The 19,098-nt window shown below is 39.5% G+C and overlaps 1 protein-coding gene across 1 annotated transcript in view; it reads right to left on the bottom strand.

The window, feature by feature from the left end:
- Window positions 1–19,098, bottom strand: part of LOC124137573 (RING finger and SPRY domain-containing protein 1-like) — a 67,635-nt gene that overhangs the window by 44,726 nt on the left and 3,811 nt on the right. The window contains exons 2-11 of the mRNA XM_046503934.2: window positions 17,528–17,992; window positions 15,811–15,976; window positions 14,470–14,596; window positions 13,238–13,296; window positions 12,478–12,544; window positions 10,221–10,361; window positions 5,912–5,922; window positions 4,865–4,969; window positions 3,855–3,998; window positions 1,172–1,283 (exon numbers count right to left, since the gene is read on the bottom strand). Coding sequence (XP_046359890.1) covers window positions 1,172–1,283; window positions 3,855–3,998; window positions 4,865–4,969; window positions 5,912–5,922; window positions 10,221–10,361; window positions 12,478–12,544; window positions 13,238–13,296; window positions 14,470–14,596; window positions 15,811–15,976; window positions 17,528–17,868 — 1,273 coding nt within the window. The 5' untranslated portion in view covers window positions 17,869–17,992. The remainder of the gene's footprint in view (window positions 1–1,171; window positions 1,284–3,854; window positions 3,999–4,864; window positions 4,970–5,911; window positions 5,923–10,220; window positions 10,362–12,477; window positions 12,545–13,237; window positions 13,297–14,469; window positions 14,597–15,810; window positions 15,977–17,527; window positions 17,993–19,098) is intronic.

Genomic DNA, 19,098 nt, shown 5'->3' with positions numbered 1-19,098 from the left:
GTCCGTCTTACAGACCCTGATACAAATATATCAACTACAGCCCACGCAAGTATATAATGTTTGGCAAGTCTAGATTACTGCAGTATCTGAAATGAAGAAAGTCTCTGGGCTCCTTTTTATTATATTTTTATTAAGATAATTTAACAACTGGTTTTTCTTTGGTATATGTTCGTTTCAGAGACTATATGTTAGTCTAACTTGGAACCCTGCCTTATCCTTAATACAGTGTCAACTGGGTAACTGGGACCACTTGGTGTGTAACATGCCCACCTCACATATTGCTACATATCGTGATAGTCAAGTCATGATACAATACGTATCCTGATACTTAATTTGACCTGGGTTTTTTCATGAACTTTTCCACATTTCATGTAGCCTGGCCAAAAAAGGTTGTTGTTTTTTTTAATTTGAATGATGCTTAATTTACACTCATATTAATAGTAATATGTAACAAGAGTTAGTATTTTGTTTAGCAAACTTTGTAAATTACTTTCTGAAAATCGATACAGCTACAACATGAATCGATAACAGGGTTAGAAATTAACACTTGCTCACTAGCCCGGGGCTAGTACAAGTCCTGTGGGCTGGTGCAAATTTCCCCATGGTTTTAACACTGTTTTAACATTCACTTTTTCTATACCTGTCAAAAATACAATAATATCAGAAACACTATGTATTTATACATGGGTATGATTTAAAAACGATATTACATGGCAGTAGTTCAATCAGCAGTTCTACAAACATGGTTATTCTTCAATCAGTTCACGATTTCATTGTCAAAAGCAAAAGATTTGAGTAGCTTTATCTTATGCATATAGTAATGAAAAACTGCATTATCTTATTTCACAGACTTGCTTCAATGTTTTGGCTTCATGTATTTCATTTATGCATTTTGTATATTTATGTGTAGAACTATCTTATATATAACCAGCTGTTGTTACTTCCAGTTACTACCTGGAGAGGTATTTACATAAGCAAGTTTTGCTTGTTTACCGATCCCGATTTCTTTTGAAATAAAAATATGTTTAAACCACATAAGGAGGGCAAATAAAGTTTACCCAGGCTAGTCAAGCTTTTCAGTTTAGTTCTAAACCTGCAGTGTATCATATCGTCAGGTTCATGGATACATCGGTGAATCATGGCACACAGTTGGATCAGGGAGTGTTCCTACCTGGGGCCCAGCACTCCTGTAAGTGAGGTTCACTGTCAGCATTGTACCAGATCAGCTGTCGACATCCATCATACGCCATGGAGAACTCGTCATCACCGATACCGTACCCTTCCTACAATAAACACATATACCTTGTAATGACTGCGGGGATAGATGGATGTTTCACGTGTGCCACAGGGTACTCAAAACGGTGCAAAGTTGTGTGCCCACAAGGAGGTTCATAACTGAGTCGATGTCATTTCACCAAGGCTAAATACACTAGAACATATATATATAACGAACTAGAGAGTTGTGTTTAATGCCGCTTTTAACAGTATTCCAGTTATATCACGGCGTGTCAACTTAATGTGGGAGGAAATCCCAAAGTGATGCAGGTCTCAGACGTTTACCACTTCGGTGAAACCCACGAGCATGGGTATGGTGCTGACAAACCTAGAAACACAATCAGGGCGAACCGGGATTCGAACCCACAATCATAGGTTTCTGGCATGTCCAAGGGACACAACTCTGCACAGCGAATCGCAGCACCTTAGACGACTAGGCCACCCGTGGCCCCATATAACAAACTAAAAGGGCCTGGAGAAATCAGTTTGTTATATACCTTTTCGCTCGGAAACGTCCGCCATCTTGGATAAAACAAAACACAATACACATAATTACAGCTTTGACTTGTATTATCAGTGATAACACCAAAGTTAAAGATGGATTCAAGACAAGCTGATTGATGAAGGAGATCAAGATGCTGTGCTGGCAATGTAGAGCCATGTTACCTGTTGACTTGATGAAGCTAAAGGATATGATGACATGCCTCAACCGAGTTAGCGAGCCTAACCACCCAATCCCATTAGTCGCCTCTTACCACAAGTATGAGGCCAATTCTAACCGGGATCTTCACAGGGATGATATCTTTCAATATTATCAGAATTTTCGGTAAACTCAAAATCTAAAGATTCATGGTTAATCTGTCATGGTAGAATAGAAACGATACCGTCCTAAAAATATCAATTTTGATTTAATAATAGCAGTTATGGGTCAGATGGATTCTGTAATACGAAAGTGATGACAAGGAATATTTAAGTACTTTCCAACATGAAATGGCAGCCAATAGCAACAGGGGAAAACATACAAAAACTAGTCTTGTTTACATGGGAATGCCCTCCCCCTTCACACCTGTCTTGTAATACACAATCAGGTGTTCGGGATTTGGGGATTCCAAACTAAATGCCATTGGCAGGCAACTTGGAAAAAAATCTTTTGTTCAAAACTGAGATTTCAGGGAAATAAATAAATTACCATAACATTAGATTCAATGTAATAATGTGAAACTAAGCAAAGTCTCTTTCCCATGGATCTTCTTATCAGTGATAGCTCAGTCGCCTCTACAAAACTATAAGATTAGTAATATCTACATTAAGAAATTGGGAATTTTTCATACCAATTTGGAATTTTTACTGACATTTGCTTCAGACTTGGGGCCAAATACAGCCTCTGAGAAAGTCTAGATTAATCTGTGTTGTGATCCCTTAGGTCAGGAAGTGATTTATAGGGAGCTTCTCTGTCTCCGTCACTCAGTGTCACAGAGTAGGCTTATGTCATGTGATAGGTCTGGCCTGTTTCGTTTTACAATTTATTGCAATAATGATTCATGTACTGAAATAGTCCCACACTATATTGCATGGGTTATTTCATCTGTAATCTGTTATGAACCTGCATCATTAAACTTGTGGTTCCCCCGGCATATTTCACAAAAGAGTCTGCAGTTGTTTTTTTATCATGTTTTCTATTTTTAAGTCCGAAATGGACCCATACATTTGACGTCCACATTTTTGACAATTTCGTACATGTCTGCCTTTTTGTTGGATGTTGCTATGGTCACAATGCATGCCTAACAGACACATTATATACAGGTAACCGTTCTTCCCTCTGAGTTTTGCTCTTTTTCAATAATTTGAAACAGTTGCTAATTTCTGAATTACCGTACTCAACGTAATAAGCGCCTACAGCGATATTTGCTAATATATTGGCTAGTGAACAATCTCAATTAGCACCCCTTCCGATTGATCAATGTACACAAGACTTATTTATTCGTGTATAATACTCACTCGTGTGTTATATGTACCCTTAATTATGGGCAATTGAATCCTGGAAAAATATATCTGTCGTATATAAACATTTCAGGCTGTCAGCATAAACCACAAAATCTACGATCTTTCAACTCTGATTTTTTCACCAAAATAATATTCTAATAAGAGCCCCCTTTTTCTAATTTGGAGAGCGCCCTGGGCGTTTATTACGTCGAATACGGTACATAATTTCAGTTCGACTTGTAATGAAAATATGCATGGCTTCGAAAAACGCAATGTACCGGTATTTCCAAACAAACTGTGATACGTAATAATTAGCATTAAAATTGTGGTATACTGGCATACTGTATAAGGACCTATACCGAAATGTCACCTTCATAGTTATTAAAGGAACTGGAATACTGATAATACTGCACACCTCTAGTTATGTCACATAACCTTATTGGGTGAATGTTTCGAACTACTGTGACTATATCAATCAAGTTAACAATGCTTCTAATCCTAAATACATAGCAGAAACAATATATTCCTTATACAGTATCCCCCTGTGCTGTGAATGTCTTCCATCAACTGTAACTTGACTGATGTCAAGAACTTACGTGATTGAGGAATTTACTGTCTTTTGTGGCCCATCCAATCTGCATCACGCCTGCCGTTACTATGGTAACCTCATAGTACCACACTCCTGCATCCACTTGGAAGGTACATCTTACGCTCTCAAAGGACGAGGCATCACATCGGGCCTGCGTGTCAACAATCACATCTATACATTAAAAGGTTAAGACAAGATGAAAAAAATGACAGGATGATAGGCAGGACATACATACACATCCCTGATGCATAAATTGATTCAATAAATACAATTACACTGCATTAACTTGAAATCATAAATGTATTACAGATAAGGTAAGGTGACATGGGGTTAAATGCCATTTTCAAGATTATTGTACAATCATTCTCAGCTCCCTGGGGAGAATACAACCCAAGCTGCCTGTTAGGTGCAGAAGGTTAACAACCACACTGCCATCTCATCCTAACGGGTACCCAGTCACTGCTGGGTGAACAGAGGAACAATTTGAACAAAGTCACTAGCCCAAGGACACACCAAATGTCCTCCACCTGTGGGGCAGGACCGAAGCCCGAGAAACTCTCAGGAGCCAAGCGGCCGAACACAGTCACCCATCGAAGGACTCTGCGACCGATGTTGCCTAGCTTCACCTGATTTGTGACATGTGTGCTGTGCACAAGACCACGTGCCACCACCAAAATGATGTATTTACATTCAAGTTACCAATACAGCACTCATTACTGTCAATGTCATTGGTATTAGACACATAATCCATTTGAAATAAAGTCTTGTGCCTTGCGTTTTGTGCTGTGTGTCTGTCTTTACTAGTTCTTTACTAGTTCTGACTTGTGCCGGTTTTATAGCGCTGGTCCATTGATATGCTATGTTTTAAAACGAATACTCCACTCTGACACAGTATATTGACTCCGAGCCGACCAGTCCTTGAATTATCAATTTAATGCTGAGTGCCAGTCAGGGTAACAACAAGTACCAGAGTAACAACAAGTACCAGGGTAACAACCCCATTGTCATGTGACCTACCTCCACACCACTAGCTGAGATCTTGAGGTATTCACTGACATCATTGTTGTTGAGCATAACATTAATACCATTCAGGTCGATGCGTTCGTAAGTAAACTGCCTGCCCTGAAACAATAAGTTGTGAGATTAATTTAAACATTCACAATCCAAATGAATCTCAGACTGACAAAACATAAAGTGATTTTAACTAGCAGGCTTCAAATATACAACCTTTAACTTAAAAAACACTACCTTGAAGATTATTATGCTCATAGTCTCTTTTTGTCTGCACTCAGCAATAGTCAAGCTCAATGAGGGCAGCGGGGTAGCCTAGTGGTTACAGTGTTGGCTCGTCACGCCGAAGACCCGGGGTTTCAATTCCCCATGTGGGTACAATGTGTGAAGACCATTTTCCAGTGTCCCCCATTGGATATGGCTGGAATATTGCTAAAAGCGACGTAAACCCATACTCACTCCAGCTCTGTGATGGCGCTCTGTAAATAATCGCGTCTGAGCCAGACAATCCAGTGATTAACATCATGAGCACGATCAACACAACTGGGATACAATGACTTGCATCAAACAAGTCAGAGGGTTGCTGAAGACCAGTTGTAAGCCAGATCTTCATTGGGTATGATGATATATTTTTCTTAAATGTGAGGTGAGGTGAAATTGGGTTTAACATCGCGTTCAAGATTATTGCACTTATATAGCAACATGCATGCATGTGTGTGTGTGTCACTGCTTGTACTAGTCCGGACTGATGCCATTTTACAGTGCAAGCTAAATGAGATACCATGCCAGAGTTTAACATGATTACCCCACTCAGACCCAGTGTACTGACTCCTAGCCAACCAGTCCTTGTTTTGGCCCCTTAAAGACAGGGTAACAACAAGTATCATCTTTTAACGTTTTTGGTATGATGAAGCCGGGGATCAAACCCCAGTCCTTCAGCTCCCCGGGTGGAAACTCTATCAATAGACCACGGTGGCGGTCTTTTCTTAAATAGACAGACGATGATTGAATATGAATATAAAAGTAAAGCATTTTGCTGAAATTTAACCTTACCTCTATAAGAACTGTTTTCCAGAACATGAAACAAGAAAGTGAAGGTCATGAGAGAGGATAGATCAAGGAATTGTGACTGCTTGTTAACAAAGCAATGACACTCATATAATAAAATGTAAAAAGTGAGTAAGGATTTACTATACTTAATAAAATATATGAACACAATGTCAAAGCATTGTAGCTCACCTGGTAATATGTATGAGAATCTTAAGATTAGCATCATGGAACTGTAGGTCACCTGGACATATAGTCAACATAATATTTTAGTGGTTAGCAAAAATTAGTTCTAAACTAGAGTAGCCTCCCTTGCCTTGGGTATAGCCAAGCCCCTTCCCAGCACATGACACCTTCGTTACACTCTCGGTAACATCACTGCCACCAGTGTGGGCGCGGCCATTACAAGAATCTTGAAATTTGCCCTCTAACCCCAAACGCAGTAACGTTTATACTTTTGCTTATGTCTTTGGGAATGCCAATACAGTTATTTTTTAAAAGGTTTACGACTGACCCTAATTCCTAGATGAATTTAACTTCTTTCTTTTTTTTTATCAGATTGGTTCGAGATTGCAGACAAACGGAAATTCACTCAAATTCCCCCTTACATTCTTACAATACCAATTACATGATAGTTTAAATGAAATAGAAATTAAAATTGACAAACAAAGAAAACAATTTAGTTGGGGTAGAGTATTCGGCGTCACGACAGTCATCGCTTGTAGAGATCGCTTGTTTGTAAGCATACCGTCCGTCGGTTGCGAGTTCAACTCCAAGCATGGTTGTGACAACCTATCACAGTGGGGAGTTTTGACTGGTGGCAGCGATAGTATAGACTAGAAGAAATTTGCCACTTTTAAGGGTTTTGCTATATGTTATCATTATCAGGACTTGTGTACTAAAACTGTTAGTTTCTACTGCTGAATATACTGATGATTTGAACAAAAATAGTGATGGCATCCGAAGAAAAATAATTGCCAAAGTTCTGCTTCCTCAGTTTGGCAATATTCAGAGGATAAAACAGAGCGCAGATCTGCACTTTGATAGAATTCAAGGTCATGATCCAAACACGAATGTCAGACTTTGACTGTTGGTTAGTCTCGGGCTGATAGATGGTTATTCATCCATAGTTACAAATCAGTCAACAAAATCAGCTGAGTTTGTTTCAAAAATCATAAATTCTCACGAGGGATGAACCTGGAGCGTTTCTGATCAGGAGTCAGAAGCCTTGGAACCCAGCATGCCGAAAACTTTGTCATGCCAAGTTCTTTCTTCAGAATGTTCTCAACTCCCTCATGAGAGATGCCTACTGTATTGGGTATGTGACACGTGGTGAGTTGCCATTCATCCATAACCATATCATGTCTTTTATTAACACTTTCCTCAGTAGTGGCAGTTGAAGGTCTTCCTGATCTTGGATCACTTTGAAACTCTCTCTTCGAGGCCCTTCACTGTTCACCACTAAGGTGAGGTGAAATGGGGTTTAACGTCGCGTCCAAGATTATTGCACTTATATAGCGACGTGCATGCACGTGTGTGTGGCTGCTTGTTCTAGACCGGACTGATGCCGATTTATAGTGCTAGCTCACTGAGATACCATGTCGCAGTTTAACTTGAATACCCCACTCAGACACAGTATACTGTCTCCGAGCCGACCAGTCCTTGTTTTAGCCCCTTAATGCCGAGCGCCAGACAGGGTAACAACAAGTTCCATCTTTTAACGTCTTTTGGTATGACGCGGCCGAGGATCGAACTCCAGACCTTCTGCTCTCTACCACTAGACAACAGAGGTGGTCCGTCCACCACTAAACAGTAACATCCTCTGTATTCTTGTTGTTTGTTGTTTAACACCGCACTCAGCAATATTCCAGCTATGTGACGGCGGTCTCTAAATAATCGATTCTGGACCAGACAATCCAGTGATTGACAACATGATGATCAATCCACGCAATAGGTATTGATGACATGCATCAACCAAGTCAGCGAGCCTGACCACCTGATCCTGTTAGTCGACTCTTACAACAAGCATAGTCGCTTCCTACGGCAAGCATGGGTTGCTGAAGACCTATTCTACCCCGGATCTTCACACTTTCCTCTGTATTCAACAGTCCTATATCATCTCTTCCTAAACTTGAAGACAGAACGTCTGGCAAGCATTATGTAACTGATGATGACATCATGTCTGCTGTGGAGGACTTTTTGTAGGAAGAAGCTCTCCACACAAGTCAGATCAGGTACTCCAGCATCGTTGGCAGAAGTGGACCTCAAAAGTGGATTATATTGAAAAATAATCAGCAACCATTAACGCAGTCTATCATAGACAGATACCCTTCATCTGGATGAGGGGGCATGGGTGGCCCAGTCTTCTAAGGCGCCGCGATTCCCTGTGCAGAGTTGCGTCCCTTGGGCACGCCAGAAACCTATGATTGTGGGTTCGAATCCCGGTTCGCCCCAATTATGTTTCTAGGTTTGTCAGCACCATACCCGTGCTCGTGGGTTTCACCGAAGTGGTAAACGTCTGAGACCTGCATCACTTCGGGCTTTCCTCCCACATTTAGCTGACACGCCGCGATATAACTGTAATACTGTTAAAAGCGGCGTTAAACCCGACTCACTCACTCATTTGTGATGAGTTCCACTGCTAACTAAACATACACAAAACGTAATTTGATTTTGAACAATAGTAAAGGTCATAAATAGTTTTTCTATATGGTTGGTGTAGCAGCCATTGGATTCAAACCTCATCATCGGTGGGAACAAGCATGTGCAGTTTCAGCTTCATTGAACCAATGGAGGAGATGATTACAAAGCACATTATCATACCTCTATGTCCAAATGATGAGATCTGATTGGTCCACGTGATCTTGATAAAATACTGTGTACCCCGCCTTGGAGGGTAATAAATTCCTCAGCGGGGGAATAAGAACCTTATACCCCGCCACTAGCAATACTAGCTGCACATGAATTTCTGAGAAACAGAATAAATCCCTTTTACCCCGCTTCAAAGGAAAAATTTCCACGCTTTTTCCGACTCAATGGAAGTCACATGACAGCACAAGTTAACCTCAGTTCAATAGAAGAGCTGTTTACTATCAATTTTGAATTTGTGTTAATTCTTTTACAATGCCACATTAGAACATGTCGGTAAGATAAATTCATTGTAGCAGGATCACTCAGGTACATGGGGTGTTATGCGTCCCTCGTTAGGTTTAATACCATGAGCTGGAAGGGACAAACAGGCCATGACATGTGCTCACTTGACATTCAGGTGAGCTAAACAAAACACTTTTGTTCATGTCAGCATCAATATTTTGTGAGTGAATGCTGTTATATGCCACAATATTCCAGCTACCATACTAAAAAAATGACAAAGGTCGCACAAGTTAAATTTGTTGTCAAAGATCAAGAGGTAGATGTAGCTAAAAATGTCAATGGAGCTAAAACTATTTGATAATAATAACTAGAAAATTATATACCCCTTCTACAATGCTGTCTTTTAGATATGATAAAAAAAGCAAGAAACATGTTGGGGTTTTTCTTCTTCGTAAAAGCCTCCAATTTTGATGCCTTTCACAGATCTCAGTGACAAACAACCACAAACAATGAAACAGTATCAATAGATGACATGAAAAACCTCACTAGGGCCTTATGAACTACAGGCAATGGTTTGTATTTATAATAATGAAATAATTTGTTTCAAAATCCCATTCTGATTCCTCTAAATCATCATGGCTGCCAATTCTGGTATTGTTACATTTGTGCTATGATCAGCGTCCCGTTTACCAGTAATTACCAGTTTTTTTCCGGGTAAAATTAAGCTTGGACCGGTAATTCATGTGACTGTCAGTCCTTGTGGACCGGCATTTGAAGTGCCTTATAAATCTTTGTTGTTGAACAAAACATCGGTGATATTCACATCAGTACATTTTTCGAACAAAGTCAGCTTGTCTTTTACCATCAGGGTTTCCCCTTGTCTATTTCTAGGTTAAATATCCATTTGTAGCGACTTCATCTTGAAATATTAAAAATAAGAGAAAATTGTGACTGAAGTTTGTGTGAATGACGTATAGATATTACTAAGTTACTTCAGAGATGACATCTTTGCACTGAACATGATGTTGAAAGAATTAAAACCAAATAATTTACAAACGGTTTTTTATTTGTTGAAAGTTGGGACTGGGAATTTTTAGAGTTGCCAGTCCACAAGGACTGGCAGTTTCAAAAACCAGCAGGAACACTGTATGATGTCATGAAGCATAATGTAAATGTCCTAATAACACAGAAAACCTCACAACACCACAAAAGTTGGACTCACATAGGTTATCGAGGCACCAGGCCGCACAGAAGCCAACTTCCCTCTTGACATAGTCGGAGTCGTGCCACCATTCCTCCAAAACCAGCAGGGGATGGGGAGACAACTCTTTCATTGACTGGTTAATTGTTACCTTGTTCTCACCTGGAAAAGAAACAAGAAGATACTGATTGTTTTTGCATACATGCATAGTTGAACAGGACTTCATGTTATAGATGATCATACGTTGACCTCAACAGTACAGAAAACTCATGTTCCAGAGGATTATAAGTTGACCTCCACAATACATAAACCTCATGCTCCAGAGGATAATAAGTTGACCTCCACAATACAGAATAAGTTGACCTCTACAGTACAGAATCCTCATGTCCCAGAGGATTATAAGTTGACCTCCACAATACAGAAACCTCACATTCCAGAGGATTATAAGTTGACCTCCACAATAAAGAAACCTCACGTCCAAGAGGATTATAAGTTGACCTCCAAAATACAGAAACCTCACGTTCCAGAGGATTATAAGTTGACCTCCACAATACAGAAACCTCGCGTTCCAGAGGATAAGTTGACCTGTACAGTACAGAAACCTAACGTTCCACAATACAGAATAAGTTGACCTCCACAATACAGAAACCTCACGTTCCAGAGGATTATAAGTTGACCTCCACAATACAGAAACCTCACGTTCCAGAGGATTATAAGTTGACCTCCACAATACAGAATAAGTTGACCTGTACAGTACAGAAACCTCACGTTCCAGAGGATTATAAGTTGACCTCCACAATACAGAAACCTAACGTTCCAGAGGATTATAAGTTGACCTCCATTATACAGAATAAGTTGACCTCTACAGTACAGAAACATCATGTCCCAGCAAATTATAAGTTGACCTCCACAATACAGAAACCTCATGTTCCAGAGGATTATAAGTTGACCTCCACAATACAGAATAAGTTGACCTCTACAGTACAGAAACCTCATGTCCCAGTGGATTATAAGTTGACCTCCACAATACATAAACCTAACGTTCCAGAGGATTATAAGTTGACCTCCACAATACAGAAACCTCACGTTCCAGAGGATTATAAGTTGACCTCCACAATACAGAAACCTCACGTTCCAGAGGATTATAAGTTGACCTCCACAATACAGAATAAGTTGACCTCCACAATACAGAAACCTCACGTTCCAGAGGATTATAAGTTGACCTCCACAATACAGAAACCTCACGTTCCAGAGGATTATAAGTTGACCTCCACAATACAGAATAAGTTGACCTCCACAATACAGAAACCTCACGTTCCAGAGGATTATAAGTTGACCTCCACAATACAGAATAAGTTGACCTCTACAGTACAGAAACATCATGTCCCAGCAAATTATAAGTTGACCTCCACAATACAGAAACCTCACGTTCCAGAGGATTATAAGTTGACCTCCACAATACAGAATAAGTTGACCTCTACAGTACAGAAACCTCATGTCCCAGTGGATTATAAGTTGACCTCCACAATACATAAACCTAACGTTCCAGAGGATTATAAGTTGACCTCCACAATACAGAAACCTCATGTTCCAGGGATTATAAGTTGACCTCCACAATACAGAAACCTAACGTTCCAGAGGATTATAAGTTAACCTCCACAATACAGAAACCTAACGTTCCAGAGGATTATATGTTGACCTCCACAATACAGAAATCTCATGTTTGTAATAGTTTTCCATATCATTTTCTAGGTGCAAAGTCATTGCACCAACAACTTGCCCTGTGAATCTTCCATAGGTACCTATTTGCAGCCAAAATCTTATGAGTGAAAAGGTGATTCAATTTTATATGCAGCTTTGCAGAGTATTTCAGGCACTTCTCACAATATGGGACAAAAACCTCAAGTGCTAAAGCTTATAGATTTTCCTACTTTGGTAACATGAGTACTGGCTTTTAGTTTCATGACTATGGTCTTGGTATTGACACACTTAGTATCAATATTTAGGGAATCTTGGAATCGAACCTATGACCAGTGGATCCTGGCACAGTGAAGAAACACAACTCTGCACAGCAAATTACAACATATTAGCCTCTGGCAACTCAGGAACACAACTTTGTCCACCAGCACCCAAGGATTAAACAAAAGAGCAGAGAATCATATTCATTAGGTATGTTAGTCCTACGATCATCATAGCGCAATGCTAGAGAGAAGTTTCAACAGTCAAGGCACTATGATCACTGTGGGGAGCGTGACCCAGATCTTCCTCCTAGTCTTACTTGTTTGTGCAAACTTCTCAAGAGCTACCATGGAATGCAGTACCACCACTGGAGGGTTGCAGGGATTCTGAAAACATGAATCATACATGGCCATTAGATTACTGCTGGCTCCATGTTATTCTAATAACTTGTAAATAGTGTCTCAAATAACCCTAAACAAGCAAACAAACAAAATGCAACAACAAGACTACTATTTGATAACATGTTTGGAAAATTGTTTCAAGTAGTAATCTTGTTGTTGCATTTTGTTTGTTTACTACTTGAAACATTGTTCCAAACATGTTATCAAATAGAAATGTTTTTTACGCATTCAGAACACACCAGAGGTGAGGAACAAATACATATCAAATTTTGTATTATTCTATTCTGAGTACATAATTATGATAATGGTAACAGGGACATATTCCAGTCTTTATGATCATGAGATGTGATTAATTACAAAGTAGTTTACTCCATGTGCTTCATCATCATGATCATTTTGATCTAATGATAAAGGCATCGTTTCAATAAGATATTCTCAAATTTCAAGCACATTTTCTCAATGTGAAACAAAGTTAAAAAAGTCATGTAAGAAATTTCCAGTTCATTCGTGACATTAAAGAGATTAAAGTAAACATAGGCAAAAATCAAGTAAATTTTGCCCTGTGAAACTAATAAAAAGAGCAATCCTTTCAGGGTTTTTTGCTTCAAATTATATACAAAAATTATGGGCTAATTTGAGGCACTTTTTACAGTGACGTTTGGGGTAAACATTACTTACCAAATGACAGATGAGATACTGGAGAACATCAGCTGATAACAAGGTTATACTACTGGGACCTGCAACCATAAAAGTACCACCTTATAGCATAGCAAACAGTCATCTTACTCTTGTCAGTTACTTTGCACTGAACATGATGTTGAGAGAATTAAAACCAAATAATTACATACATTTTCAATTTGTTGAAAGTTGGGACTGGCAAAAATTAAGGGGGACTGGTAATTTTTAGAGTTGCCAGTCTACAAGGACTGGCAGTTTCAAAAGCCAGCGGGAACACTGTATGATGTCATGATTTGTTAGTGAGTAAAAGCGCAACAGTAGCTCCTTAACCTAACCTAGATTCAAGGCTGGACAAAATTATCTGTGTACGGGCTTAAAGACGAAAACATTCTGGTTATATTTTCTTAATATCAAAACATATCCACACTAGTCGTAAGAGAAGGCAGATATGAGTATCAGGAGGTCACAATGAAGTGAGGTGTACATCTACTGCACAGATCAACACTCATCCTGTCAATTCCTCGTGGGGATCTGGGTCAGGATATGTCCTGTGTGTCACCTTGCTTATTATGACAGCCAAATGACTATTGAGTGTTTACGATGTGTGAGTTACTGTACCCCTACTGTTTGTTTGTTTGTTTGTTGTTTAACGCCGCACTCAGAAATAAGACGGCAGTCTGTAAATAATCTTGTCTGGACAATCCAGTGATTGACATCATGACCATCTATCCAAGCAGTTGGGATACAATGACATGCATCAACCAAGTCAGCCAGCCTTACCACCCGATCCCATTAGTCGCCTCTTACGACAAGCATAGTCGCCTTTTACGGCAAGCATGGGTTGCTGAAGACCTATTCTACCCCGGATCTTCACGGGGCGTACCCCATCTGCACAGGTCAACACTCATGCTGTCAATCCCTCAAGGGGATCTGAATCGGAACATGTCATCTGTATCCCCTACTTATTATGAGAGCTGAATAATGAGGATTGGGTGGTCACAATGTGTGAACTGACTCTTTGTCAGTCATCGTCGACTTACACAGGCTCGTTGGGCTTTCTATCAACAACAGGTTTGCCCGATTACAACTTATCAACAGGTGGGCGTTATACAGCTGGAATATTCCTGAGTGCAGATGTAATCAATACAATTTTTCTTGTAATCTGAAAGATTTACAATTGGAGTAAATCTGTCTCGCAGTAAACCACAAGAACCATACTTGAAGGTGCTTACCTGCCAGTTTTTCTGCTAGACAACCAAGTATAACACAGATATTGCGCTGATGTGAGGGATCCTTGTACATGGTGGCCGGCCCCTCCTGTCCCAGGTTCAGGTGTCGCTGCAGCTCCAGCAGGGCCTCCTGGAGGGGGACAAGTGGAACATCACTCTCATGGCACGGTACAGGGCTACAAAGTCTTTCTACCTTACACATGAATATTGGATTCTCATTGGCTGAGACTAAGGGTGACAGTTGGGGTAGGGCTGGGACGGGTAACTTGGGTACTCGGGTCGGGTGGGTACAGAGTAGGACCTGGGTACTCACAGGACCACACGGACCCATGGTTATTCATGTGATATATTGTTTAATGAGAAAAAAATCACTACTATAACTTCATGGGTACCTACCAATCGCTAATGTTCGGATATCTTTCTAACTATAGACACATTCTTTCTGACTTTTATATGTTTCGAGTAAAGATACAGCTTCAGTTAACTTCAGTGAATGCATGACCAGATCGTTTTATAGGTGTATCTAAATACTTTTCGCCAGGGTTACAGTAAAACAATTCCTAATTGGATATTTTGTACCCAACGCTTGAGACCTACAGCGGGTATTCAGGTAGGGTTGGGTAATAGGGGGTCGGTTACCCGGTAGTAAATTTGGACTCGTCCCAGCCCTATATTGGTGCTTTTTTCACTATTGCGATTGTATAGCAATCGTACCCAATACTATTGCAATAGTATAGCTCTTATTGAAACCACATAAAACTTTGGTTAGCATACATGGTAAGTTAAGATCTAATATTTCTAATTCTATTTGACGTAAGTGGAAATCAAGTTCTACCGAGTGTGAAAACCCACTGGAATACATATCAGAAGAAGATTTATTCCTTAGATTTAGGTTTCGGGCGGAGACGATTCTATACATCGTGTCCAACGGCTAAGTTTTTGCTGAGTTTAATTCGAGAAATGCGTTATTTTTGCAAACTCAGTTTGAGATTTGAATCAAAACTAAAGTTTGTTTTGAGAAATCGGTGCCTGATGTTACACTCACAGCTAGACTGTCCAAACTGAGAGTTGCATGTGGTCTTAGCTATAGTAATATTATTTTACTTATCAATCAGACAAAACCACTAATGAGATGGCAAATGATAAGTTTCAACCAAATCAAACCCAGGTTCGGGCACAGTAAACATGGTATAGCACAGTACAAAATTAAGGGCTTCCTGTGTCACTTTACGCTTGCTGCTACATTAGAGTCTTGGGAGCGCCTAAATCTTAATTGTTTAGCATTAGCTTACACCTAGGGACATTCCAGCTCATTCAAATACTGCAGGGAAATGAAAGACTTACTTTTGTGGGCAGAGGACATTCGTCCAGTAGCAGCGTGATGACGGCAGGGCCGACAGGGTCGTCCATTGGAATGACTCGGATGAGAGATTTGACGACGTCCAGCCAGCCCTGATCTCTCTCTGCAGTCTTGTGTAGGGTCAGCATGGCCGCTGGAGGCTCCTGGTCACTGAGCACAAGAAGGTGGTGACAAATATTTAACATTAGCAGTGATAGAGACTAGCATTTTTAGTTCACAGATTTTTACAATGTTTACAATCATAACATATAGCAAAACCCTTAAAAAGGGTAAATTGTTGCTAGTCCTTGTGATACTTTAACAAATGGGCAATTTGGCAAGTACTATAGGACTAGTGCCAATTTCTAATGCTGAAAAGTTTGGTGTCATGTAAGAATGTAATACCTCAAGTTTGAGGGTAGGGGTTAATAGGTCTGCAACTTTTCCACCCAACAAGATACACTTTTCAAGAGATTTTACAGTTGAAGACACATCTCTAATCATCTAATTTTACATATCAAAGCAGCATTCCCATGATATGTCAACATTGTCACAAATCTGTTTCGGTTTGGGATTAAGGGTAGGTCTTAAAAGTGAAAGGAATTACATTGGCTTCCAAGATTGAACTTTGAGTTGTTTCCTACATAGCAATCACTATATATATACATACCAATGATGTGCATAAATTTTTGTTTTTAATATGTCATCCAGACAACAACAGACATATACATGGAACGATAACATTACTTGAATAATAAGCCACTTCTTATCATACAACTTTGCAGACAGATTCTTGAGAAAAACTTGCATGTATGTCATATAGTTGCTTTACATATTTATTTTAGTCCTCAAATTCACTGATCCGCCTACCAAATATTTCACAAATGTGGCGTGAGATCAATCTCTTCTCCATCCCTCCCAGTCAGTTAACTCATTGTGCTAATTTCCGGTGACAAGAACCCAATTAAAGAAGAAATGTATGTGAATGTGGGAAGGGAGGTAACTCATTTCTTTTCAGACCTCCAGATAAGCTGAAATATGCAGACAAATCAAATCCTAGCATATCAACGCAACAAAGACTATAAACATGATAAATAAACTATTGAAATAAAACTAATGCATATCTAACATCTATTAGATAAACGATTGTGTATATATTATTACTATTAGATTAAAAAATTGTGTATATTATTACTATTAGATAAAAAATATTGTGTATATTTTTACTATTAGATAAAACAATTGTGTATATTTCAACTATATTATAACTATTAGACAAAATGATTGCTTTTATTTTAATTGTCTATCAACTGATCGCGAAATTCACTCAGACAGTTACACTTGGAAAAAACGTGTGTGAGAAAAAAAACTAAACTCGAATACTGATAGATTCTAAATGAAAAGCACATCATTGTGGATACCCAATCACAATCAAACCCTTGAGTAAAAACCCAAATAACCAAAAGCTCATCTACAGCTTACCTACTTCACCCCAAAACCAATAGCTTTAACATGTTTAAGAGATCATATATTGAAAACATTGTAAACCAAATATTCAAAAACAAGAAAACTTAAGTATAAAGGATTCGTTGTTCAGAGAGTGACGATATACAGATAAACATTGTGGATTTAATGTACTGGAAGTTCAACATAGCTACAAATCAATATTGAGGAGCTATCAAAGGAGGAAAGTATCAAACCATCTGTGCATCTGAGACTTACTTGTCTACCAAGGTCCGAATGAGTGCCAGTGTTTCTAACACTAGAGAATCAATACTCTTCGTGGCCAGCTCCGCACCTCTCCCGGCTCCCCCGCTTCTCCGGTGGTGGCTGCTACCAGATACACCATTGGCTGTCCGCTGAGGGTTAGAGTGACCGGTGCCGCGTGAACCACGTGATCGGTTCCGTGAATCTCTATTGCGAGAATCTGTGTTATCCGTGGACTTGTCTTTACAAACACATGAACCCATTATGTAAGCTCGAATAAACTGAGCACAGATGATGCGGCATATGTGCAGTGGCGAGGAAAATATGTGATGGGTCAGCCAAAATGTTACTATCATGCCTTAAATCTTGGTTCCATCACTAAGTATGTGCTAATCATCCTCCATACTGTGGCAACTTGACCCTTTCTTTGGTACTGTTCATAGTGAAAATGATTGAACCCTCTTCAAACTATAACTGTTGCTGAAAGTATAGAAGTTTAAAAGTGTTGAAATATTGCCAATAAACAAATGAATCAGAAGGTTAACTCATAGGCCTGTTAGTGTCAACAATCTCACACTGAGTAAGTGAGTGAATTTGGCTTAACGCCACTTTGAACAGTATTCCAGTTATATCATTGCGTGTCAGCTAAATGTGTGAGAAAAGTCCAAAGTGATACTGGTCTCAAACGTTTAACACTTTGGTGAAACCCACAAGCAACAAGCCGTCAAACATAGAAACATACTTTGGGCGAATCCATGATCATAGGTTTCTGGCATACCTAAGGGATGCAACTCTGCACAGGGAAAAGTGGCATCTTAGATGACTGGCCACTCGTGCCGCCATGGCACACTGAGGATATATTCATGCAAGTCAAAGGCATGTACGTACAAAACATGCAGGGTTACACTAACCAGAACTATAGTTTAGTTTGTTTGTCGTTTAACGCCACACTCAGCAATATTCCAGTTATATGTTTGCCGTGGAACAGACAATCCAGTGATTGACATCATTAGCATCAATACAAGCAATTGGGATGCAGTGACATGCAATCACAACAACAACAAAAACAACCCACAACTATCAGGTGTATAGGCTGGCCATGAGTGTCGTGGAAAACAGCTTAGGTCACTCCACTCTGCTGACTGTTATCCATAATATCTCCTCACTTTCTCTTGGAATGCTAGACCTGTCTAGCACTGTTTTTTGGTATGGGAGTCAAATGCGTGTTGGATAGAGATTAAAATAATCAACAGCTAAAGACTTCTTGTATCCTTTTTTTCTAAATACTGTATTTGACGTAATAAGTGCCCAGGGCGCTCTCCAAATTAGAAATAGGGGGCTCTTATTAGTTGAGTTGAAAGATAAATTTCGTGGTTAATGCTGACAGCCTGTAATGTTTATATACGACAGATATATTTTTCCAGAATTTAATAGCCCATAATTAAGGGTGCATATAACACACGAGTGCGTAATAAATGAGTCTCTTGTACATTGATCGATTGGAAGGGGTGCTAATTGGGATTGTTCACTTGTCAATATATTGGCAAATATCGCCGTGGAGAGATCGGTGCTTATTACGTCGAATA

The sequence above is a fragment of the Haliotis rufescens genome, unplaced genomic scaffold, assembly GCF_023055435.1.
Source record: "Haliotis rufescens isolate VD_foot unplaced genomic scaffold, xgHalRufe1.0.p SCAF_19, whole genome shotgun sequence".
In the NCBI taxonomy this organism is placed as follows: Eukaryota; Metazoa; Mollusca; class Gastropoda; order Lepetellida; family Haliotidae; genus Haliotis; species Haliotis rufescens.
The sequence above is the reverse complement of the archived record's forward strand: the minus strand, read 5'-3'. Positions and strand labels throughout refer to the sequence as shown.